At 45.9% G+C, this 20533-nt stretch overlaps 1 protein-coding gene across 1 annotated transcript in view; it reads left to right on the top strand.

The window, feature by feature from the left end:
- The window catches only part of Caln1 (calneuron 1), a 421108-nt gene that overhangs the window by 391996 nt on the left and 8579 nt on the right, over positions 1-20533 (top strand). The window contains exon 5 of the mRNA XM_059249886.1: positions 11605-11761. Within this exon, the coding sequence (XP_059105869.1) occupies positions 11605-11761 (157 nt within the window). The remainder of the gene's footprint in view (positions 1-11604; positions 11762-20533) is intronic.

Raw genomic sequence — 20533 nt, forward strand, 5'->3', positions numbered from 1 at the left:
CACACACACACACACATACACGCACCCAGCACATAATTATATGAAAGAAAAACATAAAAATAAGACAGTAAATTGTGATACTTTGGGGCAAGAAAGAAGCAGACTAGAATTACCAGAGAATGCCCAGCACCAAAATAAAAGCACAGTATTGGTTTTTGACTCAGCTAGAAACAAGCAGAATGAGGGACTCAAAAGATGGCTCTATGGTAAAGGCCACTCATGGCTCTTTCAGAGAAACTGAGTTCAATTCTTAGTGCTCACATCAGGAAAGCACAGTTTCCTGTACCCAGCTCCTGGGGCTCTGGTGCCCTCTTCTGGCCTGCGTGGGTACTGCACTCACAGACACACACACACACACACACACACACACACACACACACAGAGAGAGAGAGAGAGAGAGAGAGAGAGAGAGAGGCACAAACGTTAGTAAAAATAAAATCAAACCTTTTTTTAAAGAGGGGCTAGAGAAACGGCACACTGGTTAAAAGCGTGCACTGCTCTGACAAAGGACCTGACTTCAGTTCCCAGCACACACATTGGGTGGTGCACACAACCACCTGTAACTCCTGCTCCAAGGGACACAATGCCCTCTTCTGGACTCTAGGGGCTCGCGCGTGCGCGCGTGTGCGCGCGCGCGCGCACACACACACACAGTGCAACACACACACACATATAAACAAAAAGTTAAAAGAAGCTGAATGATCTATGTGGCGGGGGAGAGCAAAAAAGAAATGTACCATCCAGAGCACAGACACGAAAATTATTAGGGAAGAGACGGAGTATGTGGAAGCGCAGGACAGACAGCTCATCAAGACTAATTTGTGTTCCAGAGGAGAAATCAAACGAGAACAAAGGGGAAGCAGTTGTCGAATTGGTGTCGAGCAAGCACGCAGGAGACGGAACACAATGTTGGTATAAAAATGAAAACTCCTGGCTCAACTCAAGCCAAGATTAATGCAGAAACATATGTCTAACTGTGGCACAGATACCGTGTGTGTTTTTAAATCTCAAGGGTGGAGAAAGATCCCTACTGGTGCTGGAAAACAGATAAAGGATATTGAAAGAAGAAAACTTGGGTCAACCACCCAATCCCAAACAGAAACAACTAGAAAACTCAGCTCAGCGTTCTTTGAGTGTGTATCTTGTATGTGTGCACAAATCTGTGCACTCTGCTAACCCAGCTGTACCCACACCCCCAGCTCAGGTATCAAGGAGGGGACATCTGTGCAATCCTAGGATGTTATACTAAACCAAAGTTTCTATCACAAGAGCATGGAGGAAGAAAAGTATTGTAGGGGCTGGAGAGATTACTGGAGGTTAAACACACTGGTTGCTCTCCCAGAGGACCCAGGTTTGGTTCCCAGAATTCATATGGTGGCTCACAGCTGTTTGTAAGTCCAGTCCAGGATCTGACGCCCTCTTTTGGCCTTTCTGGGTATTGCATGCACATGATACATTGACATACATGTAGATAATACACCCATATAATTAAAAAAATCATAGTATTATTTTTAAAGATACTGTGAAAAATACAATGTCTTGGGCCAGAAAAATAGCTCAGGGAGTAAAGTCACATGCCGTTGATCCTGGTGACGTAGGCTCCATATCCAGGACCCATGAAGGAGAGAACCAGTTCCTCCAGGTTGTGTTCTGAACTCTACACGTGTGCCCTGGCTCATGTGCATGCATGCACACAAACACATTAACTCACTAACTTAATTAGTAGAAGTAACGAAATTTTTAAAATAATTATAAGATCTCTTGGAAGAGGTAACATGCACAAACGCTTCATTAGCAACTATTTTTAAAAGTTCTCAACAGATGATATTATGATAGCCATGCACCCAGAGATGGGACAGTCCCAGACAAATGGAAGTGAGGAGTGAAATTCATTCACTATCTTGAAGTAGCAGCCTGTGGTTATAAACTATGTCACCAAATTCAGTGCAGACTCAGTATTCTTCTGCAAAAAGACACTCAGGATATGTTTTGGGGGGGAGTATTATTTTGAGACAGGATGGCACTGTGTAGCCCTGACTGCTCTGGAATTTGCTGTGTAGACCAGGCTGACCTAGAACTAGCTGTGTAGACCAGGCTAGCTTCAAACTCATAGAGATCCACCTGTCTGGGCCTCAGCCTCCTGAATGCTGGGATTAAAGGCATGCACCACCATGCCCAGCTACCAGGAATGTCGAGTTACACCCAGGGACTAAGGCGCATTAAGGAGGAAGTCTGGAAGTGAAAGGAGCTTAATTTCGCATCTCACACAGGGAGGAGAAAGAAGCAATTCCATTTTTTTCTGCATTTGAGCTTAAGAAATTGCTAGTTACGTCATATAACTAATAACCGGGGAGAGGTCTCCTAGTTTAATCAAAACAAAGCCAGTCACAGACATTTTGTACAAAAAAAAAAAAAAAAGGAAGCTCTAAGGATCGGAAAATCTGGAAAGCAGGATATAAAATATCAAAATGGAGCCAAGCATGCATATATTAACATATGGAAATGGTGTGCATGTCCACTGTTGGGAAGCAGAGACTGTAAGTCTAATTTTTTAAAATGTTTCAGTTTACATTTTAAATTCAAATATATTATATCATTTCCTCACTTCCCTTTCTTCCCTCCAGCCTCTCCTGTTTTCCCACACCCCTACCCACCATGCTGTCAGATTGATAACCTTTCCTCTATTTTTATTACATATGCATATATATACATACATATATATATATATACATATATATATATATATATATATATATATATATATATATATATATATATGGACAAATATATAAATTCTACTACTGGGTCCATTTTTGTTTTTGTGGTTGTTATGGTTTCAGAGCTAACCACTCCGTATTGGAGGCTCATCCCTGGGAGAGGTTAATTTTTCCTCTCTAGCCAGGCATTGGTTGTAGACAAATTTTTAAATGGTCTTATTAAATAAAAAACACAGAGCCAAATATAGGGGTGAAAGTCTTAGAGAGATCAGGGAAATGGGGAAAGCCACCAGCCAACATTACCTCACCAACTCTGCAACTTCCAAATGTGAGCTACTTCCTGTCTTGCCCACGCCTTCATTGCCTTGCTGTTCTGCCCTCTCATTGGCGATCTTAGCCCAGCTACCTCACTTCCTTGTCACTGTCTGTCTGTACAGACCTCCAGGTCTCTATGGTTGGTACTGGGATTAAAGGCGTGTGTCACCATGCTTGGCTCTGTTCCCTAGTATGGCCTTGAACACAGAGAGAGACCCTGCCTGATAAGTGATAGGATTAAGGGCGTGTGCTGCCTGACTTTGTTTACTTAAAATGGCTGGCCTTTCCCCCTGATCTCCAGGCAAGCTTTATTAAAGCACAAATAAAATATCACCATATTTCAGCACAAATAAAATATCACCACAATTAGTTGCCTGCAGTTTTTTGTCTAAAGTCAAGACCCCGTGAAATCTCCCAGATTTCACATTAGATATATCTTGATATTGTTATTGTTCAGGTCTTGTCTATGCAGAGAGAAAGACACAGCAGTCTTCCTTGTATCCTGGCTCTTAGAGTCTTTCATGCCTCTCTCCCAAGATGTTCCTTGTGCCATACATGCAGGAGCTGTACTGCAGATGCATCCATCGGGGCTGGGATCCCCACAATCCATTGATCTCAGCAGTGTGCCCAGCTGTGGTTTTCTGTGATGGTCTCCATTTGCTATAAAGAGGCTTCTTTGATAAGGGGTGGTAGCTACACTTATCGGTGGGTATAAGGATAAGCTTTAGAACGTTTTCAGGAACTATACCAGTCTAGCAATGTGGCAGTAGTAGATTATCTTCTAAGATCCGTGAACTCACTAGCCCTGGTTAGTAGACTAGGTTTCTAGTACCAGGCATAATTCCCCTCCTATTGAGTGGGCCCTAAGTCCACTTAGGCAACTGTTGGTTACCACCAGCATGTGAGAGCCACCATTGCCCCTTGGTGGATCTGTTGCCATGCTGGTCATTGTTGTGGTTCCTAGGTGTCTCAGCTGGATAGGACTTTTAACTGCTTCCCTCCCTTAGCAACTTGCATAATACCTTCTGGTAGTCTGGAAGCTAGACCGTGGTTTCAGATTAGATCCAGCTGGAATAATCTGAGTCCCGTGTCCCAAGTAGATAAGATCCCACGTCACTCAGGCTGGCCTCAGACTCATGTGTAACTAAGGATGACCTTGAATTTCTGACCATCCCAGGGCCTGGCATTAGAGTTGGGTGCCAGGAAACCTGGTTTATATGGTACTAGGGATATAGGACCAAGGATTCCACGCATGCTAGGCAAGCACTCTAAGTGAACTGCAGCCACACCCAGATCTGAATACTTTTACATGAACACTGTTCCTCTTCCTAGATCTATGCCTGTAAAACACACAGCGACGTTAGGAGCCAGAAGAGGGACAACCTTAGGTGTCACTCTTGAAGTATCATCTCCTTTTGTGTCACTGCCTGGAACTTGTTGAGCAGGCTAGCTTGACTGTAACAAAATCACAAGAAAGAAAACAGCATGCTTGTACCGAGGTCAGAGTCGAACTTGGCAAAAAGCCTAAGACATTTCAAGAAACATTTAGATATTGTGTGTGTGTTGTATCAAAGACACATCCTGAACATTCTGTGGTGGAGGTTGCTCACCTGTTGACCTTGGTGACCTTTAAATGCCTCTCCAGGTATCTTCCTGCACCAGACACTCTTCTCTGGGGTTGTCATCCTTCAGGCGACTTTTATTGTCAACCTAACACAAATGACTTCCAAATCCGTATCATTAGCCTGTCATGTCTACACTCCATCTCCTAGTTGTTATGCGGGGACTGTCACTCCGGGTGCTCCAGGGAACACACCTGAAGTTTAACTTGTCACCTCTCTCTAAGTCAGAGACAGAGAATGAGAGCTGAGGGTGTGCAGGAAAGCATGATCAGGCGTTGGTCATTACCTGAAAGTAAAAAAGAGAGAAGAAAGGGGAGTGGGGAGCTGGAGAGATGGCTCAGTGGTTGAGAGCACTGGCAGCTTTTACAGAGGACCAGAGTGTGTTTCCCAGCACCCACACCAGGTGCCTCACAACCACCTGTAACTCAAGCCACCAGTTTGTTCTCATGTGCTTTCTATTGCTGTGATAAAAAAAACAAACAAAGAAAGAAAATACTCAGACAAAACAACTTACAGGAGGAAAAGGTTTATTTTAGTGTATACTTGCAGGTCATAATCCTTCACTGAGGGAAGTCAGGGCAGGAACTCAGGACTGGAGGCAGGAACCATGGAGAATGCTGCTTGCTGGCTTGCTCAAAGGCTCGTGCTCAGTTAACTATTTTTTATACAGCCCAGGAGCATCAGTCCAGGGAATGGTGCCACAGTGGGCTGTGGTCTCCATCAACTAAGAATCAAGACAGTCCCCTATAGACATGCCCACAGACCGATCTGATCAGATAATTCCTCAAGCAAGGCTTTCCTCTCAGGTGACTCAGAGGACTCTAGATGTGTCAAGTGGACAGTGAAAGAGAAATAGGGTACAACCCATCCTGATATACCTGGAAGTCTCTTCTCTTTTCTCCTGTCTTCTCTTCTTTTCTCTTCTCTTCTCTTCTCTTCTCTTCTCTTCTCTTCTCTTCTCTTCTCTTCTCTCCTCTCCTCTCCTCTCCTCCCCTCCCCTCCCCTCCCCTCCCCTCCCCTCCCCTCCCCTCCCCTCCCCTCCCCTCCCCTCCCCTCCTCTCTCTTCTCTTCTCTTCTCTTCTCTTCTCTTCTCTTCTCTTCTCTTCTCTTCTCTTCTCTTCTCTTCTCTTCTCTTCTCTTCTCTCTTCTCTTCTCCTCTCCCTCCCCACCTCTCTCTCCTTGCTTTCTTGCCTGTGTGTAGGGGGAGGTCAGAGGATCACCTCTCCCATCCTTCCTCAGGAACACCATCCACCTTGTTTTTGTTGTTGTTGTTGTTGTTTTGTTTTTTTTGAGAAAGGCTTTCTCATTGAAAGCCTTGAAGCTCAGCAAGGCCAGCAAAGTCTTAGATATCCTCCAGTCTCCACCCTCTTCCTCACCAGTGCTTGAATTACATGTGCCATTGTGTTCAACTGTCCCATTTTAATGTCTGTTGCTGTAATAAAATAACTGGACAAAAAGCAACTTATGGGGGAGAGGGATTATTTTAGCTCACAATTCCAGGTTATATTCCATCATTTAGGGGAAGCCACAGTGTCAGGAATGTAACACAGGCAGTCTTATCATACCCAGAGTCTACAGCACAGAGAAATAAGTGCATGGATGCTCATGTGCTTGCTTTCTCCTCTCTTGTACAGTTCAGGACCCCTTGCCTAGGGAATAGTGCCACCCACAGTGGGCTGGGTCCTCCCATATCAGTCAACAACCAAGATAACCCCCACAGACATACCCTGATCTAGAAAATTCCTCAATTCAGACTGTTTCTCTAGTTTGTATGGAAGTGACAATTAAAGCATCATGTCCTTTTTTTTTTTTAACAAGTTTTGGGGATCAAATTCAGGTCCTCATACTTGTACATCAAGCCCTTTATGGGCTGAGCCATCTCCCTCTGAGCATTTGCTTTGGGTCTTCAATTCCATACATATTTTCAAGAAACCTGTGATATGTTCCTGACTTTCTGGGAGTTATCAATCCATCCTTGCCACAGCATGTACCAATCTGAATTTAAATTGTCTTGTGAGCAGGATCTGCTATGACTTGATTACACTTCTCTTTCTATCTCAGTGTCATCCTCCATAGCTGTTCATTTCATTAAAGACTAAAGTTTTTATACTAAGGACAAATTCATTGAAAACAGTATTAGGACTATAAGAATAATTAGTGGGCAGACATTTCTTTTCACAGACTATAAAATGTTACAGTTTTTGACAAATCGTGTAAATAAAAATAAGGGTGTTGGAAGGAAAGATTATAATTTTGTGGCTACATAATATAATTAGTAAAGATAAATAAATTAGTATAAGTTAGCTTTGTAGAGATTGTACTGTAATGGAAAATGTCTTAGATGTACAAAGAATGCATATGTAAGGGCCACATTCTCTATGATCCACTAAACAGAACACAATTACCTCAAAACTAGAAAATAGAAATACATAAAATCATGAGAGATAGGGCATAAGTGGAATTTTTGTTAAAGAGGGTCTCATGTTGCCTCAAACTTGCTATGTAGCCAAGGATGACTTTGAACTTCCGATCCTCTTGCCTTACCTCCCCAGTGCTGGTATTATGGGCATAGGCCACCACCCATGATTTATGTAGTGCTGAAATAGAACCCAGGGCTTTGTGTACACTGGGTAAGGACTCTACCAACTGTGCCATATCCACAACCACTATGGTATAGTCAGTCTTGAGAGAAATTTTAAAATGTGGGTCTACTGTGCATAATTGCATGCTAAAAATAATGAGACGCTTGTGGATAGTTCTCCAAAAATAGTATGAAATTCTAAAAGTAACTCAAGAAAAATATGAAAGCTGGGTTGGTGGGTCATCATGGGAGAAATACCTATTGGTGTCTTGTTCCCATTTTATAGTGATTTCTTTCAAAACTTTAAGAGATGAGTGGTACCCTGACAATAAATGACATATGGGTTGTTGCTCAACTAGGTTGTTTAGGTATTAGTACCCTATGTTAGACAGTTGTGTGTCACTGTGACAAAACAGTCAAGGGACACTGTTGTGAACAGGAGGTTCTATCTGAGCTTAAGGTTAAAGATGTTTTGGTCCACGGTCCCCTGAGTCTGTCAATATGAGCTTGAGGTGAAGCTGGAGGAGAATGGTAGATGAAAATTTCTCACTTCGTGATGGCCAGGAGAGAGAAAAGAGACAGAGAGACAGAGTCAGAGATTGAGAGAAACAAAGGTAAATACAGACACACAGAGAGAACAAGGAACAGAGATGGAGATGGGAAGACAGAGAGAGGGTGGGGGGGCACAGAGACTGAAAGAAAAAAAAAAGAAACAGAAAGACAGATACACGGAGGAGAGTCTAAGGTCTTGAAAGACACACTCTCAGTGACCTACCAAGCAGGACCCACCTCCTAATGGCCCATTCAGCTGTGGACTCATTAATGGATAAATCCAGTGAGGAAATCATCACCTTCGTGATCCAGGCTGTTCTCAACATCACCAGCAGCCTGGGACCAAGTCTTCTACCCATTGCCACTGGGGACATTTGATCTACAAAGCCACAGTATATTTTGTTTGTTGTTTTGTTTTGTGTTTTTTTCTAGACAGGGTTTTTCTCTGCAGCCCTGGCTGTCCTCGAACTCACAGAGTTCTGCCTGCCTCTGCCTCCCCAGTGCCGGGATTAAAGGTGTGCATCATCACTGTCCAGCTTGTCACAGTATATTCTAATGATGATAACCCCAGCACTGGGGAGGCAGAGGCAGGCAGATCTCTGTGAGTTCAAGACCAGCCTGGTCCAGGACAGCCAGGGCTATACAGAGAAACCTTGTCCAAAAAAAAAAAAAAAAAAAAATGCTCAAACAGCCAAAACAATGGAGGCAGGGAACCTATATCTCTATTTCCTAGCCTCTAGTCAATCCTTTCACCTAGTTTCTGAATGGTAGGAAGCTCTTAAAGTGGTATAGTATTTTTCCAGGCAGCACTCCATCTCTTGTTATTGGTCTTCCAAGTAGCAGTGACTTACGTTCCCCCCCCCCAAAGAATCTATTTGATGTCAACACTCTTCATCTCTGACCATGGCAGAGGATATGTTCTGACTTTATTGTGTTGCCCTGATAAAACGCTCTGACTGAATGCTGCTTGGATAGGAAAGGGTTAATCTGGCTTATACTTCCAGGTCACTGTCACTCACTGAGGAGTCAGGGCAGGAATCTGGAAGCAGAAGTCATGGAGGAGTGCTACCTCCTGGCTTCCTTACAGGCTCAGGCTTAACTAGCTTTCTTTTTTTTGGGGGGGGGGGGGGTTGAGACAGGGTTTCTCTGTGTAGCTTTGCGCCTTTCCTGGAACTCACTTGGTAGCCCAGGCTGGCCTCGAACTCACAGAGATCTGCCTGGCTCTGCCTCCCAAGTGCTGGGATTAAAGGCGTGCACACCACCGCCCGGCCTTAACTAGCTTTCTTATACAGCCCAGGGCTACCTAGCCATGGAATGGTACCACCTACAGCATTCTGCACACGCGCACACGCACACACACACACATCATCACCATCACCATCACCGTCATCATCATCATCATCATCATCATCATCATCATCATCAATTAACAATCAAGACAATCTCCACAGATGTGCCTACAGGCCCATCTGATCTGGACCATCCCTCCACTGAGACTCCCTTCTCAGGTGACTCTAGGCTATGTCAAGTTGACAGTTAAACCTAACTAGGCCAGGATCCCCATTTTGTATCAGAATCATTCTCCTCTGCGTTCTTTGTGCCTCATTCCTGCACATGGGTTACACTCCTCGTTTATCCAATGTGAAGGGACACTGTACCTAGCTTTGTGACAAAGTCACTCTCAGGGCCATTAAACTATAGTGCAGACAACACAGCCCATATATGAATGCCCATCTTTTGCTCTGACTCATACCGGGCTTCCGACTTGAATCATCTCCATTTTCCCAGCAAGTTTCAGTAGCTCAATTTAATTTCCGAGAACGAGGTGCAAACTTCCAAAATGCTTGAAAAGACAGGAAGGAGAGAAAAATGCCCAGGATTTGGCTTTCAGAAGTATCTGTGTGGACTCCTTTCAGTCCTGGGCTCCCGTGTTCCCCCCTTGGTGTGATGGTTAACCTTGACCGTCAGCTCGATAGGACCTAGAATCACACAGAACACACACACATGCCCCTGGAGCATGTCTGGGAGAAAGTTTCCAGATTAGGTTAGCTGATGGAGGTAAATCCACCTTACATCCCACGGGCTGAGGTCGTGGACTGAATACAATGGAAAAAGTGATGAGCACCCACATTCGTCTCTCTGCTTCCCGATGCAATGTGGCAGGCTGCCCCCAGTTCCCATGGCAGCCATGTCTTCCCCACCTTGGTGGACTGTATCATTTTGAACTGTGAGCTCAAATAAACCAATGCTTCCTTACGTTGCTCTGCCTGGTGTTTTGCTGTTAGCCATGAGAAAAATAATGAATCTACCATATTAGTCATCTTCCATCACTGTAGTAAAATCAGACACTGACTGATACAGGCCCGAGTTTTGGAAAGGCACTGATGAAGGCCTTCGGGTAGATCCCATCACAATGGCAGGAGAGATCACACGGTAAGACAGGAAGTCAGAAGATGACTCGAGGGCAGGCTTTGCAACAGTTACACTCGTGGGGCTGGGAGGATGGCTCAGTGGTTAAAGCACTTGCCATATAAGCCTGAAGGCCAGCGTTCAGAGCCTCAGAATCCATGGAAATGCTCAGTTGCCATGGTGACCCACCTGCAACTCTGACTTGGGGATGTGGAGACAGGGCATCTAGTGAGCTGGCTAGAGGGACCAGCCCCGTTGGCAAGCTCTGAGTGTGACTGCGAGATCCTGCCTCAGTGAATTAGGTGGAAAAGCAATGGAGGATGATTCCAGACATCAACGTCAGGCCTCCACATGCGTGTGCACCCATGTATATATGCATGGGTGCACACACATACACAAACTCACATGTGTGCATCCATGCACACGTGAGCAGAGAGAGAGAGAGAGAGAGAGAGAGAGAGAGAGAGAGAGAGAGGAGAGAGAGAACTAGAAAACTAAGCCCTGTCTTGGAACTAAGGCACCCCTCTGGAACAACATCTTCAGTCTCCCGAATAATTTTTATTTATTATAATAATTATAATTATTATAAATAATAATATTTATTTATTATCTGTGTATGTATGTGGTCCTGAATATATGTATGTGTACCATGTGTGTGCATGTGCTCTCGGAGACCAGAAGAGAGAGTCTGATCCTCTTTGGCTGGAGTTGCAGGCAGTTGTGTGCTTCCCAACATAGATGTTGGGAACCAAACTCAGGTCCTCTGGACAAACAAAGTATTCTTAATCGCAGAGCAATCTCTCTAGCCCCGTGTCCCGCTTCTTAAAGTTTCCTCCATCTCAAAACCGCAACACCGAGCACGAGGCTTCCAATACGATAACTGTTGGAGGGATGGTGGGGAGGGAGACCACATTCAACCCACAGCAGACATGTGTAAGTTCACACTCGAAGCAAAATTGGAATTGCTGGTTCCTTCGGAAATGATGAAAAAAAACTGAAACATATGCATTGTCCAAAGTGGAAACACAAGATGAAAATGACTGGTTTCTTGCAAGATGATAGGACTTTGGAAACATATGCACTGTCTAAAGTATGGCACCATGCTATAGTACATGAAATGTGGAGGGTTGACAGCAGATGGCTGGTTGATGATCAATCCAACTAGCAAGTGGCTTTTTACTCTTTCTGTCCTAAATCAAGGAGGATATATTTCACTCACTTTGTCCCCAATAAGAGCACGCATATGCTCAGAGCTGAGTGGGGGGTGGGGTGGGGGTGGACGATGGGGACTGCTCATCTGGTATCCTGAAACTCCGTTTCTTAAGGAGCTTTTGGTCAGGCTGACAGCAACCCAGCTGAGCTCACACCCCTGTTTTCAGAGCCCTCTTCCTGTTCTTTGTCTCCACAGTTTGACATGCAGAGAGTCACTCTGGAGGAGCTGAAGCACATCCTGTACCACGCCTTCCGGGATCACTTGACGATGAAGGACATCGAGAACATCATTATCAATGAGGAGGAGAGCTTGAACGAGACCTCGGGGAACTGCCAGACGGAGTTTGAAGGAGGTGGGTGCACCCGCCTGGGTGCCTTCCCCAGGGCCTCCACATGCCCTACAGTTAGTTACCAGTCTTCAGGATGAGAAGCAGCCTTGTCCCAAAGCTTAAAAAGTCAGGGCCAAATTAACAGGTCACCTTAGGGAAGATACAGTGGTTGAATTCCGCCTTATGTTTCTGTTTTCACTTTTTCCTCCTTTCATTTTTCTTTTGTGTGCAGAGGTTGGGGTCATGTACACATGTATGTGCAGGTGCATGGGAATGGGATACAAATGCCTGTAACTGTGGAGACCGGAAGTCGATGCTAGGCACCTTCCTCTATTGAGTTCTTATTTTGTGAGGCAGGGTCTCTCGCTGAACCTGGAGCTCACTGTTTCAGTGTGGTTGGCTGCCCGCTGAGTTCCCAGAGCCCACCTCTTTCTGCCTCCCCAGTGTGCTGGAGTTACAGTCCTATAATGCTGTGCCAGCTTCTATGTGACTGCTAGGGATCAAAACTCAGGTCCTCATGCTTATGCGGCAGCCACCTTAAGCCAACACAGAGCCATCACCTTAGTCCTCTCTCCTTCTTCTTCTCCTTCTCCTTCTCCTTCTCCTTCTCCTTCTCCTTCTCCTTCTCCTTCTCCTTCTCCTTCTCCTTCTCCTTCTCCTTCTCCTTCTCCTTCTCCTTCTCCTTCTCCTTCTCCTTCTCCTTCTTCTTCTTCTTCTTCTTCCTCTTCTCCTCCTCCTTCTTTCTTTTCCTTCTTCTCCTTCTCCTCCTCCTTTTTCTCCTTTTTCTTCTCCTTCCCCTTCTCCTCCTCCTGCTCCTCTTCCTCCTCCTTCTCCTCATCCTTTTTGTTAGATTTTGTTGTTGCTATTTGGCATTTCTGTGAGATATGGTCTCCATATGTAGCCTAGGCTACACTTAAACTCATTCGAACTCAAGATCCCCCTGCCTCAAGCTCTAGAGTTCTCAGATTATAGCACACACCACCCTAGTGGGCTCAAACTTCAAGTTTCAGAAGACCTTGTATGGACCTTGTCCTTCCTGGGATCATTCTGAGTCTGGGGCTGGCTGAGTGGGTTTGTGGCAATTTTTGTCTTCTTGCTCATTGGAGGCTCGCTGCCTCAGGGATGGTGGAAGGAGCCTGCCGAATCTGTCAGCAAACCTGGACCAAGTTCATTGGCTAATTGAATGACCTTGGGCAAGCTGTGTAACTCCTCTGTGTCCCCTCATCTACATATGTCAGGATAATTACATCTGCTTCACAGAATCCCTGGGAAAGGATAAGCTCTGGGCTTCTCAGATGCATTGACCAGAAAGAGCTCAGGATGGAGCCCTTTCAGCCAAAGGGCTATCAGAAGAAACGCATCAACTGAACCCAAAGAAGAGATACAAGGAAGGGTCAATTTTTCTTGGGCTCATGAAAAAAAAAATTATGAGGGGGAAAAAAGCTTATCTCCTAGTCACTCAAGAGTTCCTGGGAAGCTAAATAATTCTATCCCTCTTCCAAACTTTGAAAATCAACTATTTCGGGGGCTGGAGAGGTGGCTCAGTGGCTAAGAACATATAGGGTTCTTGCAAAGGACCCAAGTTGGGGTCCCAACACTCACATCAGTTGCATCACGACCACCTGTACCTCCAGCTCTAGTGGATCCAATGTTCTCCTGTAGACTCTGAGGGCACCTGCACACACACACACACACACACTCTCAACTAAAAAATTAATTTAGAAGGAAACAGCTGTGCTAATGAATAGAGGGAAATTGACATGTTGTAATTACATTAAAATATCATAGTTAGCCATCAGCAGATTTCTTTTACATACTCAGTGCTGAGACTTCTTAGAGGTTAATTCATTCATGAATTAATAGTATTTTGCAGTACTGAGGTGGGGGGGGTGAACCTGAGGTCCCATGCACGCTAGGCAAGTGCTTTACCACTGAGCTACACACTCTCGGCCCTCCTTTTCCTTTGTTTAATGTTAATTTATTTAGTGTGTGTGTGTGTGTGTGTATGTATGCGTGCGCACGCGGGGTTGGGGGCTGGGTGGGATGGCACATACACCGTGGTGCACATGCAGAGTTGGAGGACAGCTTATGCACGCACGCACACACACACACACACACACACACACACACACACACACACACCTGTCCTGCCACATGAGACTCAGGAATGCAGCTCAGGTTGTCAGCCTTGGTGGCAAGCACCTTCACCCACTGCGACATCTCTCTTTCCTTTTTGAGACAGGGTCTTGGTACGCTGCCCAGGATGGCATGAAGTTCACTCTAGTCCAGCGCTGCCTTAAATCTGCCCGCCTCCCCCTCCCTAGCAGCCGGTATTACCAGTTGTACTACCAAACTCCGTTTGTTTTCTCTTTTTTTAAGTTTATGTGTGTGTTTATGTATATATGTGTATGCGTATGTGTGTGCAGGGGTGTGTGTGTGTGTGTGTGTGTGTGTGTGTGTGTATGTATGTATGTGTGTGTGCATGCATGCATATGGATTTGTGGTCTGTGGAGGCTGAGTAAAACCTTGGCTGTTGTTACAATAGAATCCACCTTAGTTTTTGAGACAGAGTCTCCTTCGTTCACATGGAACTCACCAATTCAGCTAGGTGAGTCACAGGGATCCTCCTGTCTCTGCCTCCCCAGTGCTAACATTACAAGAATGTGCCATAACAGTCAACTTTATATTTTAAGGTAGATTATCTATCTGTCTGTCTATCTATCTATCTATCTATCTATCTATCTATCTATCTATCTATCTGTCTGTCTGTCTATCTATCTATCTTCTGTCTGTCTGTCTGTCTGTCTGTCTATGTATAGTCAAAGGTTCTCATTATGTAGTCCTAGTTGGCCTGGAACTCATAACATAGACCAGGCTGGCCTTGAATTCAGAGTGATCTGCCTCCTGAATGTCAGGATGTCAGGATTAAAGGCAAGCACCATCATGATCCCCAGCTTAGTCTCTCTCTCTCTCTCTCTCTCTCTCTCTCTCTCTCTCTCTCTCTCTCTCTCTCTCTCTCTCTCACACACACACACACACACACACACACACACACACACACACTCTGTGTGTGTGTGTGTGTGTGTGTATGCTATCTGTGTTCGGGTGTCCATCAGGTGTATGTTAGCTGTGTTCAGGAGGCCAGAAGAGACCATCAGATCTGGGTCTGTCCTGTGGAGCTAAAGTTACAGGTGGTTGTGAGCTGCCCAATATGGGCACTGGGAACTGAACTTGGGTCCTCTGCAAGAGGAGCAAGTGCTGTTCACAGTTGAGCCATATCCCCAGCCCTTGCTTTCTTGTCTCTAGACACCCAAGAAGACAAGAAGACAAGACTCACAGTGATCCAACTGTCATCTAGAACCAGAATGGCACTGGGTCACCTGGCTGGGTCACCTCACTTGCTCATTACAGAGTGCTATGGCAAGGAGCCTGCCCTGGGAGGAAATGGCTGGGTGGCGACTTCCCACATGCCTACCAACGTTTGGCCACCTGGTTATGTGGCCAACTCGGCAGAGTTCTGAGGTGTCATTTTATCCTTGTGGTTATAGATGGGGAAACCGAGGCTCAGCGAGGTGAAGCCTCTTATCTAAAGGCAACAGTGGTTAAGGACTTGAACCCCCATCTCCTGGATAATGTTTTATCTCGTGTGTGTGTGTGTGTGTGTGTGTGTGTGTGTGTGTGTGTGTGTGTGCGTGCTCATGTTTATGGGAGTTGTGCATGCGCATGTGTGTATGTGGAGGCCAGATAGTGACATCATGTGACTATCCACCTTATGTTTTGAGTCAGAGTCTCTTATGAAACTGAAATTCATCCATTCAACCACTCTGGCTGGCAAGCAAGTCCCAGAGATCCTGCTGTATCTCTCCTCAGCACTGGGATGACAGATGCGTGCTGCCATGCTTGGCTTTTGACGAGAAGTCTTAGGGGACCTTAATTCAGGTCTTCATGCTTCCTAAGCATGCATTTTTCTGACCACGCCATCTCCCCAGTCCCCTGGCTTCTTCATTTGTCACTATAGGTCCTTTGCTGGAGCCATTTCAAAAGCTCCCTAGGAAGGAGCATTCCATTATCGTTTTCCATTTTCTATCTCACTGCCGGTGAAATCATTATATCTAGAAGCCAAGTCGAGAAGAACAGCAAGACTGTGTGAGCCTCTGAAGACACACGGTCCCTATCCACTAACTGGAGTTCCACCTTTTAGAATTTCCCTAGACATTCTGACAGTGGGCACAGGAAAGGGAAGTGAAATAAAACACCTCCTGGGTGTGATGGATAGCTTTTTTTAATATTTTACTTTATCTCTAATTATGTGTGTATCTGTGTGCATATGTGCCCGTAAGTATAGTGTTTTTGGAGGCCAGAAGAGGGCATCTGGTCCCCTGGAGTTACAGGCAGCCACCTGATGTGGTTGCTGGATACCAAACTGGAGTCCTCTGCAAGAGAAGTATACATCCTTAAACCGCTGCGCTATCTCTCCAACAGCCGATGGTTAGTTTTTAACTGTCAACTTGTCACAACCTACAGTTGCCCGAGAGGAGGTCCTCAAGGTGGGATTATCTAGGTCAGGGTGGGGGGTGGGGCGCGTTATCTTAATGAAGCCAACTGGTATGAGAAGACCGAAGCCACTGTGGGCAGCATCATTCCTGGGGCACGGAGTCTTGAACTATAAAAGAGAGGAGAAAGTGGCTGGGAATAGGCAAACAAGGACCCATGTGCCTTCTCTCTCTGCTCTTGCCTGTGGATACGAGGCTTCCGGTTCCTGCCTGGACTTCCTCACAGCCCTGGCCTGTCACTTGGGATTGTGAGCCAACCACAGACCCTTGCTCCCCTCAGTTGCTTTCTCTCGCAGACATCTGTCACAGCAGCAGAAAAGAGACCAGGGCACTGGGAAATAAGTCGTTTCTGGGAAAGAGATGGCTGAATGTCTTTGCACCTGGGGAGTCTCCGTCTGATTAAAGAGGGGTCAAGGAAGGTAGCTCTCTGGAGTACTTGGATACAGCTCTCTCCTGACTGTGATATGGCTTGGATATGAATGTCACATAGACTCATGATTTTTTTTATTATTTATTTACTTATTCATTCATTCATTTATTGGTTTTGGGGTTTTTTGTTTTGTTTTGTTTTGTTTTGTTTTGAGACAGAGTTTCTCTGTGTAACCTTGGCTGTTCTGGAACTTCCTTCATATACCAGGCTGGCCTCGAACTCACAGTGCTCGGATGAAAGGTGTGTGCCACCACCACCTGGCTTAGACTCATGATTTTAACACTGGTCCCCAAATGGTGATTTTGGGAGTTCTGGAAAGTTTATGGTGTGGGACATCATACCTGAAGTGGGGTGACCTGAAGGAAGTGGCACTGGGGTTGGGTCCTTGGGTGTCTGTTATTTCTGGCCACTTCCTGTCTCACTCCCGGCTTCCTAGTCAGCTATGATGTGATGTGAACAGCTCTCCTCTGCCATTACTTCTTATGCCATAATCTTTTGCCCAAGTATGTGGGACCAAGAGACTGAACTGAAATCTCTGAAGCCATAAGCCAACATTAATCTTTCTTCCTTTATTTCTGTCAGGCATTTGACCACTGTCTTGGTTAATTTTCCTGTCCCTGTGATTAAAATATTCTGACCCAAACGACATAAGGGAGAAAGGGTTTGTTGGGCTCACTGTTCTGGGCTATAGTCCACCATGTTGAGGAAGCCCAGGCACCAGAGGCATGAGGCAGCTGGACACATTGTACTTACAGTTAGGAAGCAAGGAGTAATGGATGCCCCTGGCCACCTAGCTTTCCCCTCTTCATGCAAATCCAAGCCGAGGGAATGGTGCCGCCCACTTTTAGGGCTCCTCCCACCTTAATTAACCTAATCAAGATCATCTCCCATGGGTGTGCCCAGAGGTTTGCCTGCTGGCTCACTGGAGATCCAGTCAAAGTGATAATTGATATTAGCCAGCACAGTCACACTGGCGAGACATGTAACACGCTGTGTGGTCCTCATGGCATTTGGCCTCTCTGGGTTTTGTTTTTTTCTTATCTATTCAGTTCGAGGATTTTACAATGGTAGCTATGCTTAGATACAAACATGAGGCACTGTGGAAGGTCAGAGAGAATTCTGTGGTCAGATCCAAGGTCACCAGGGCAGTCCTCCTTTCTGCCGTCACAATGTTCCTGTCCGGTCATCAAGTGCTCACCTGGATCACGCAAGCTGCCTGGTCACCTGGGAATTCATTATGGATTCTTTGGGGCCATCCAAATGAAGAGGGCATGGGATGTCACCCACGCCATCTGCTTCTGGCTGGCCTGCCCGGGGATTTTCCTGAAATAAAACCTGAGTCTTTGGCTTGAGGAGGAGCTGAGGCTGGTAGCCTGTGGAAAGCTAGAAGGCGGCTTTTGAAAACAGATTAGGGCATCAGTTGGAACTTAAGGAGTTTTTATTCTGTGTGGGGACGCGCTAGGCTTTCTACAACCTTGTAGAAAAAATTTCTGAGAACCGGTAGAGATTCTAAGATACCAAAGAGCCAGAAAATTGTTTTTGATAAATATACAAAACAACTCCTCTCCCTCTTCCTCCTCTGCCTCTTCCTTATCTTTCCTCTCCTCAATATTCATTCTCTTTCCCCTCCTCCCTCCTCCCTCCTCCTCCTTCATCTTCGATTCTGCTTCCCTGTCTCTGTCTTCTCCCTTCGTCTCTATTGGCTTCATTTTGGGCCAAGCTCAGAAGCTAACACGATTCCCCCTTCCAGGACTCATCTTCACCCCCAAAAGGGCTCCTTCTCAAACCTATTTGGCTCCCGTGTCCACCTCAGACAAACCAAGAGCTGTGGACACCATTCTTGATCCTTCTGGCTTGGGATGGGGTAGAAGGTGAAGTCTGGGGTTGAGAGTCTCATCCCATGGAGTAGTACGGATCCCAGATACAGAGTATGCATGATATCATCTAAAGGAAGGAAAGGACACTTGGAAGGTCAACACCATGCCTGACCTGTACACCAGGAGGCCAGGGTAGGACCCTCAGAAGAAAAGCACAGCTGTCTGAAGGAAAGAAAAGCCAAGAGAAGGAGAGTGAGGTTTTGTGGTACAAAGTGAACCAGCTTCTAATTGTACAAATAGAGGGTGCTCTCCACAAAAGCATCATAAAACACCAACCTCAGTCCACTCCCTACAGCTCCATCCTCTATCAGCACCCACGGGTCTCATCTGGTGATGGCACCTAATATCATCAAGGTATATATATATATTTCTATATTCCCTTTCTGGGCTGGAGTGATAGTTCAGTGGTTAGGAGTGCTTGTTGCAGGATCATGAGGACTGGAGTTTAGATCCTAGGTCCAAAGCAAGTTGGGCTTCATAGGCACACCTACAACTCTAGCTCTGAGGGATCAGATGCCCTCCTCTGGCCCCTGTGTGCAAAGACATGCACACACACACACACACACACACACACACACACACACACACACAAAATCTTTAATGGAAAAAAGTTGGAGAGATGGCTCAGTGGTTAAGGGCACATGCTGCTCTTGAGTTTGGGGGCAGCTCACAGCCACTTGTAACTCCACCTCCAGCGGATCTGACATCCTGCACATCTGTACATACACATAGGTGCATAAATTTGAATAATTTCTTTTTTAAAGGAAAAGAAAACTCCCTTTCGGTTTGTTCCATTTCAGGCTGTGTCGAGAGCCTGTTTCGTAGACTCGGCTATTCCTTTTCTCAGTGCCGTGATCAAACACTTGACAAGAAGCAGCTTATTTTATCTCACAGTTTGAAGAGGTGTGGTTCAGCATGGTGGGGAAGGCATGATGTGGGGGGTGGGGTTCATGTTAGTAGGAGCCTGTGTCTGAGACACCTCACAACTTGATAGGCTGAGAAGCAGAGAGTAGACAGGAAGTGGGGCTTGGCTTCCAAACTTCGTGTCCCCTCCCACCAGTACCCACTTCCTCCTGTAAGGCTCCGCCTCCTGAAGGTTCCACAGTTTCCCCCAAATTGAAACAGCTCCACCTGCTGGGGGCCACATGCTCAAACACATGCGCCCATGAGGGACATCTTACATTCAAACCACAGGAGACTCATAAAGTATCCAGCCTAAGGGATCTGGAAGCAGTTATAGCTTCCAAACTGGATGGCTGGCCCTGGCTTATCCTGAGGATCACCAGAGCTGGTTTCAACCCCTTCCTTTACCCATTCCTGAAACTCAGAGGTCCTACTGGAAATGCTAGTGTGGAAGATCAGCACCAGAACCGTGAGTCGGCTCGCCTCACTCCCAAGCCATCACCTCTACAGACAGGCAGCCCAGTTTCCAGCATCCACACTGAAGCAAAGGGATTACGAACTCACTGGACCCGTAGTCACCCAGCTGGCCAGTGTCATCGTCTATGCAGATTACTGTCTCCAAGAGAAGAATCTCAGAGCCACCCCCTGTCACCTACCACATGGAGCTGTGTGAACTGGTGTTAAAAAGACAGTCCATCACTAAAGCAAACCCTTGCAAAGCCAGGTCCTGCCAGCAGGCAGGGTCTGTTGGTTTATAAGGGCTGGTTAGCAAGTTTGGGGATAAGAAATGAGCGGCTCTAGTGGTACATCCTGCATCAGCCTCCTGCAGCCCACTTCCTCACCTCATGTGTCAAGTACTAAAAAGAATACTTGAAGTATAATGGGAAGATGGACAGAAAAGCAATCTATGATAGGACGATGATCCCTGACAGAGCCAACTCCTCCAAGATTAAACTTGAGATTAATATATAAAACAGCCGTCGGATGCCTAAGTTTATAGCCAAGGGAACTCAGAAGGCATGGCTACCCAAAA

This window comes from Peromyscus eremicus, chromosome 23 (genome assembly GCF_949786415.1).
Source record: "Peromyscus eremicus chromosome 23, PerEre_H2_v1, whole genome shotgun sequence".
In the NCBI taxonomy this organism is placed as follows: Eukaryota; Metazoa; Chordata; class Mammalia; order Rodentia; family Cricetidae; genus Peromyscus; species Peromyscus eremicus.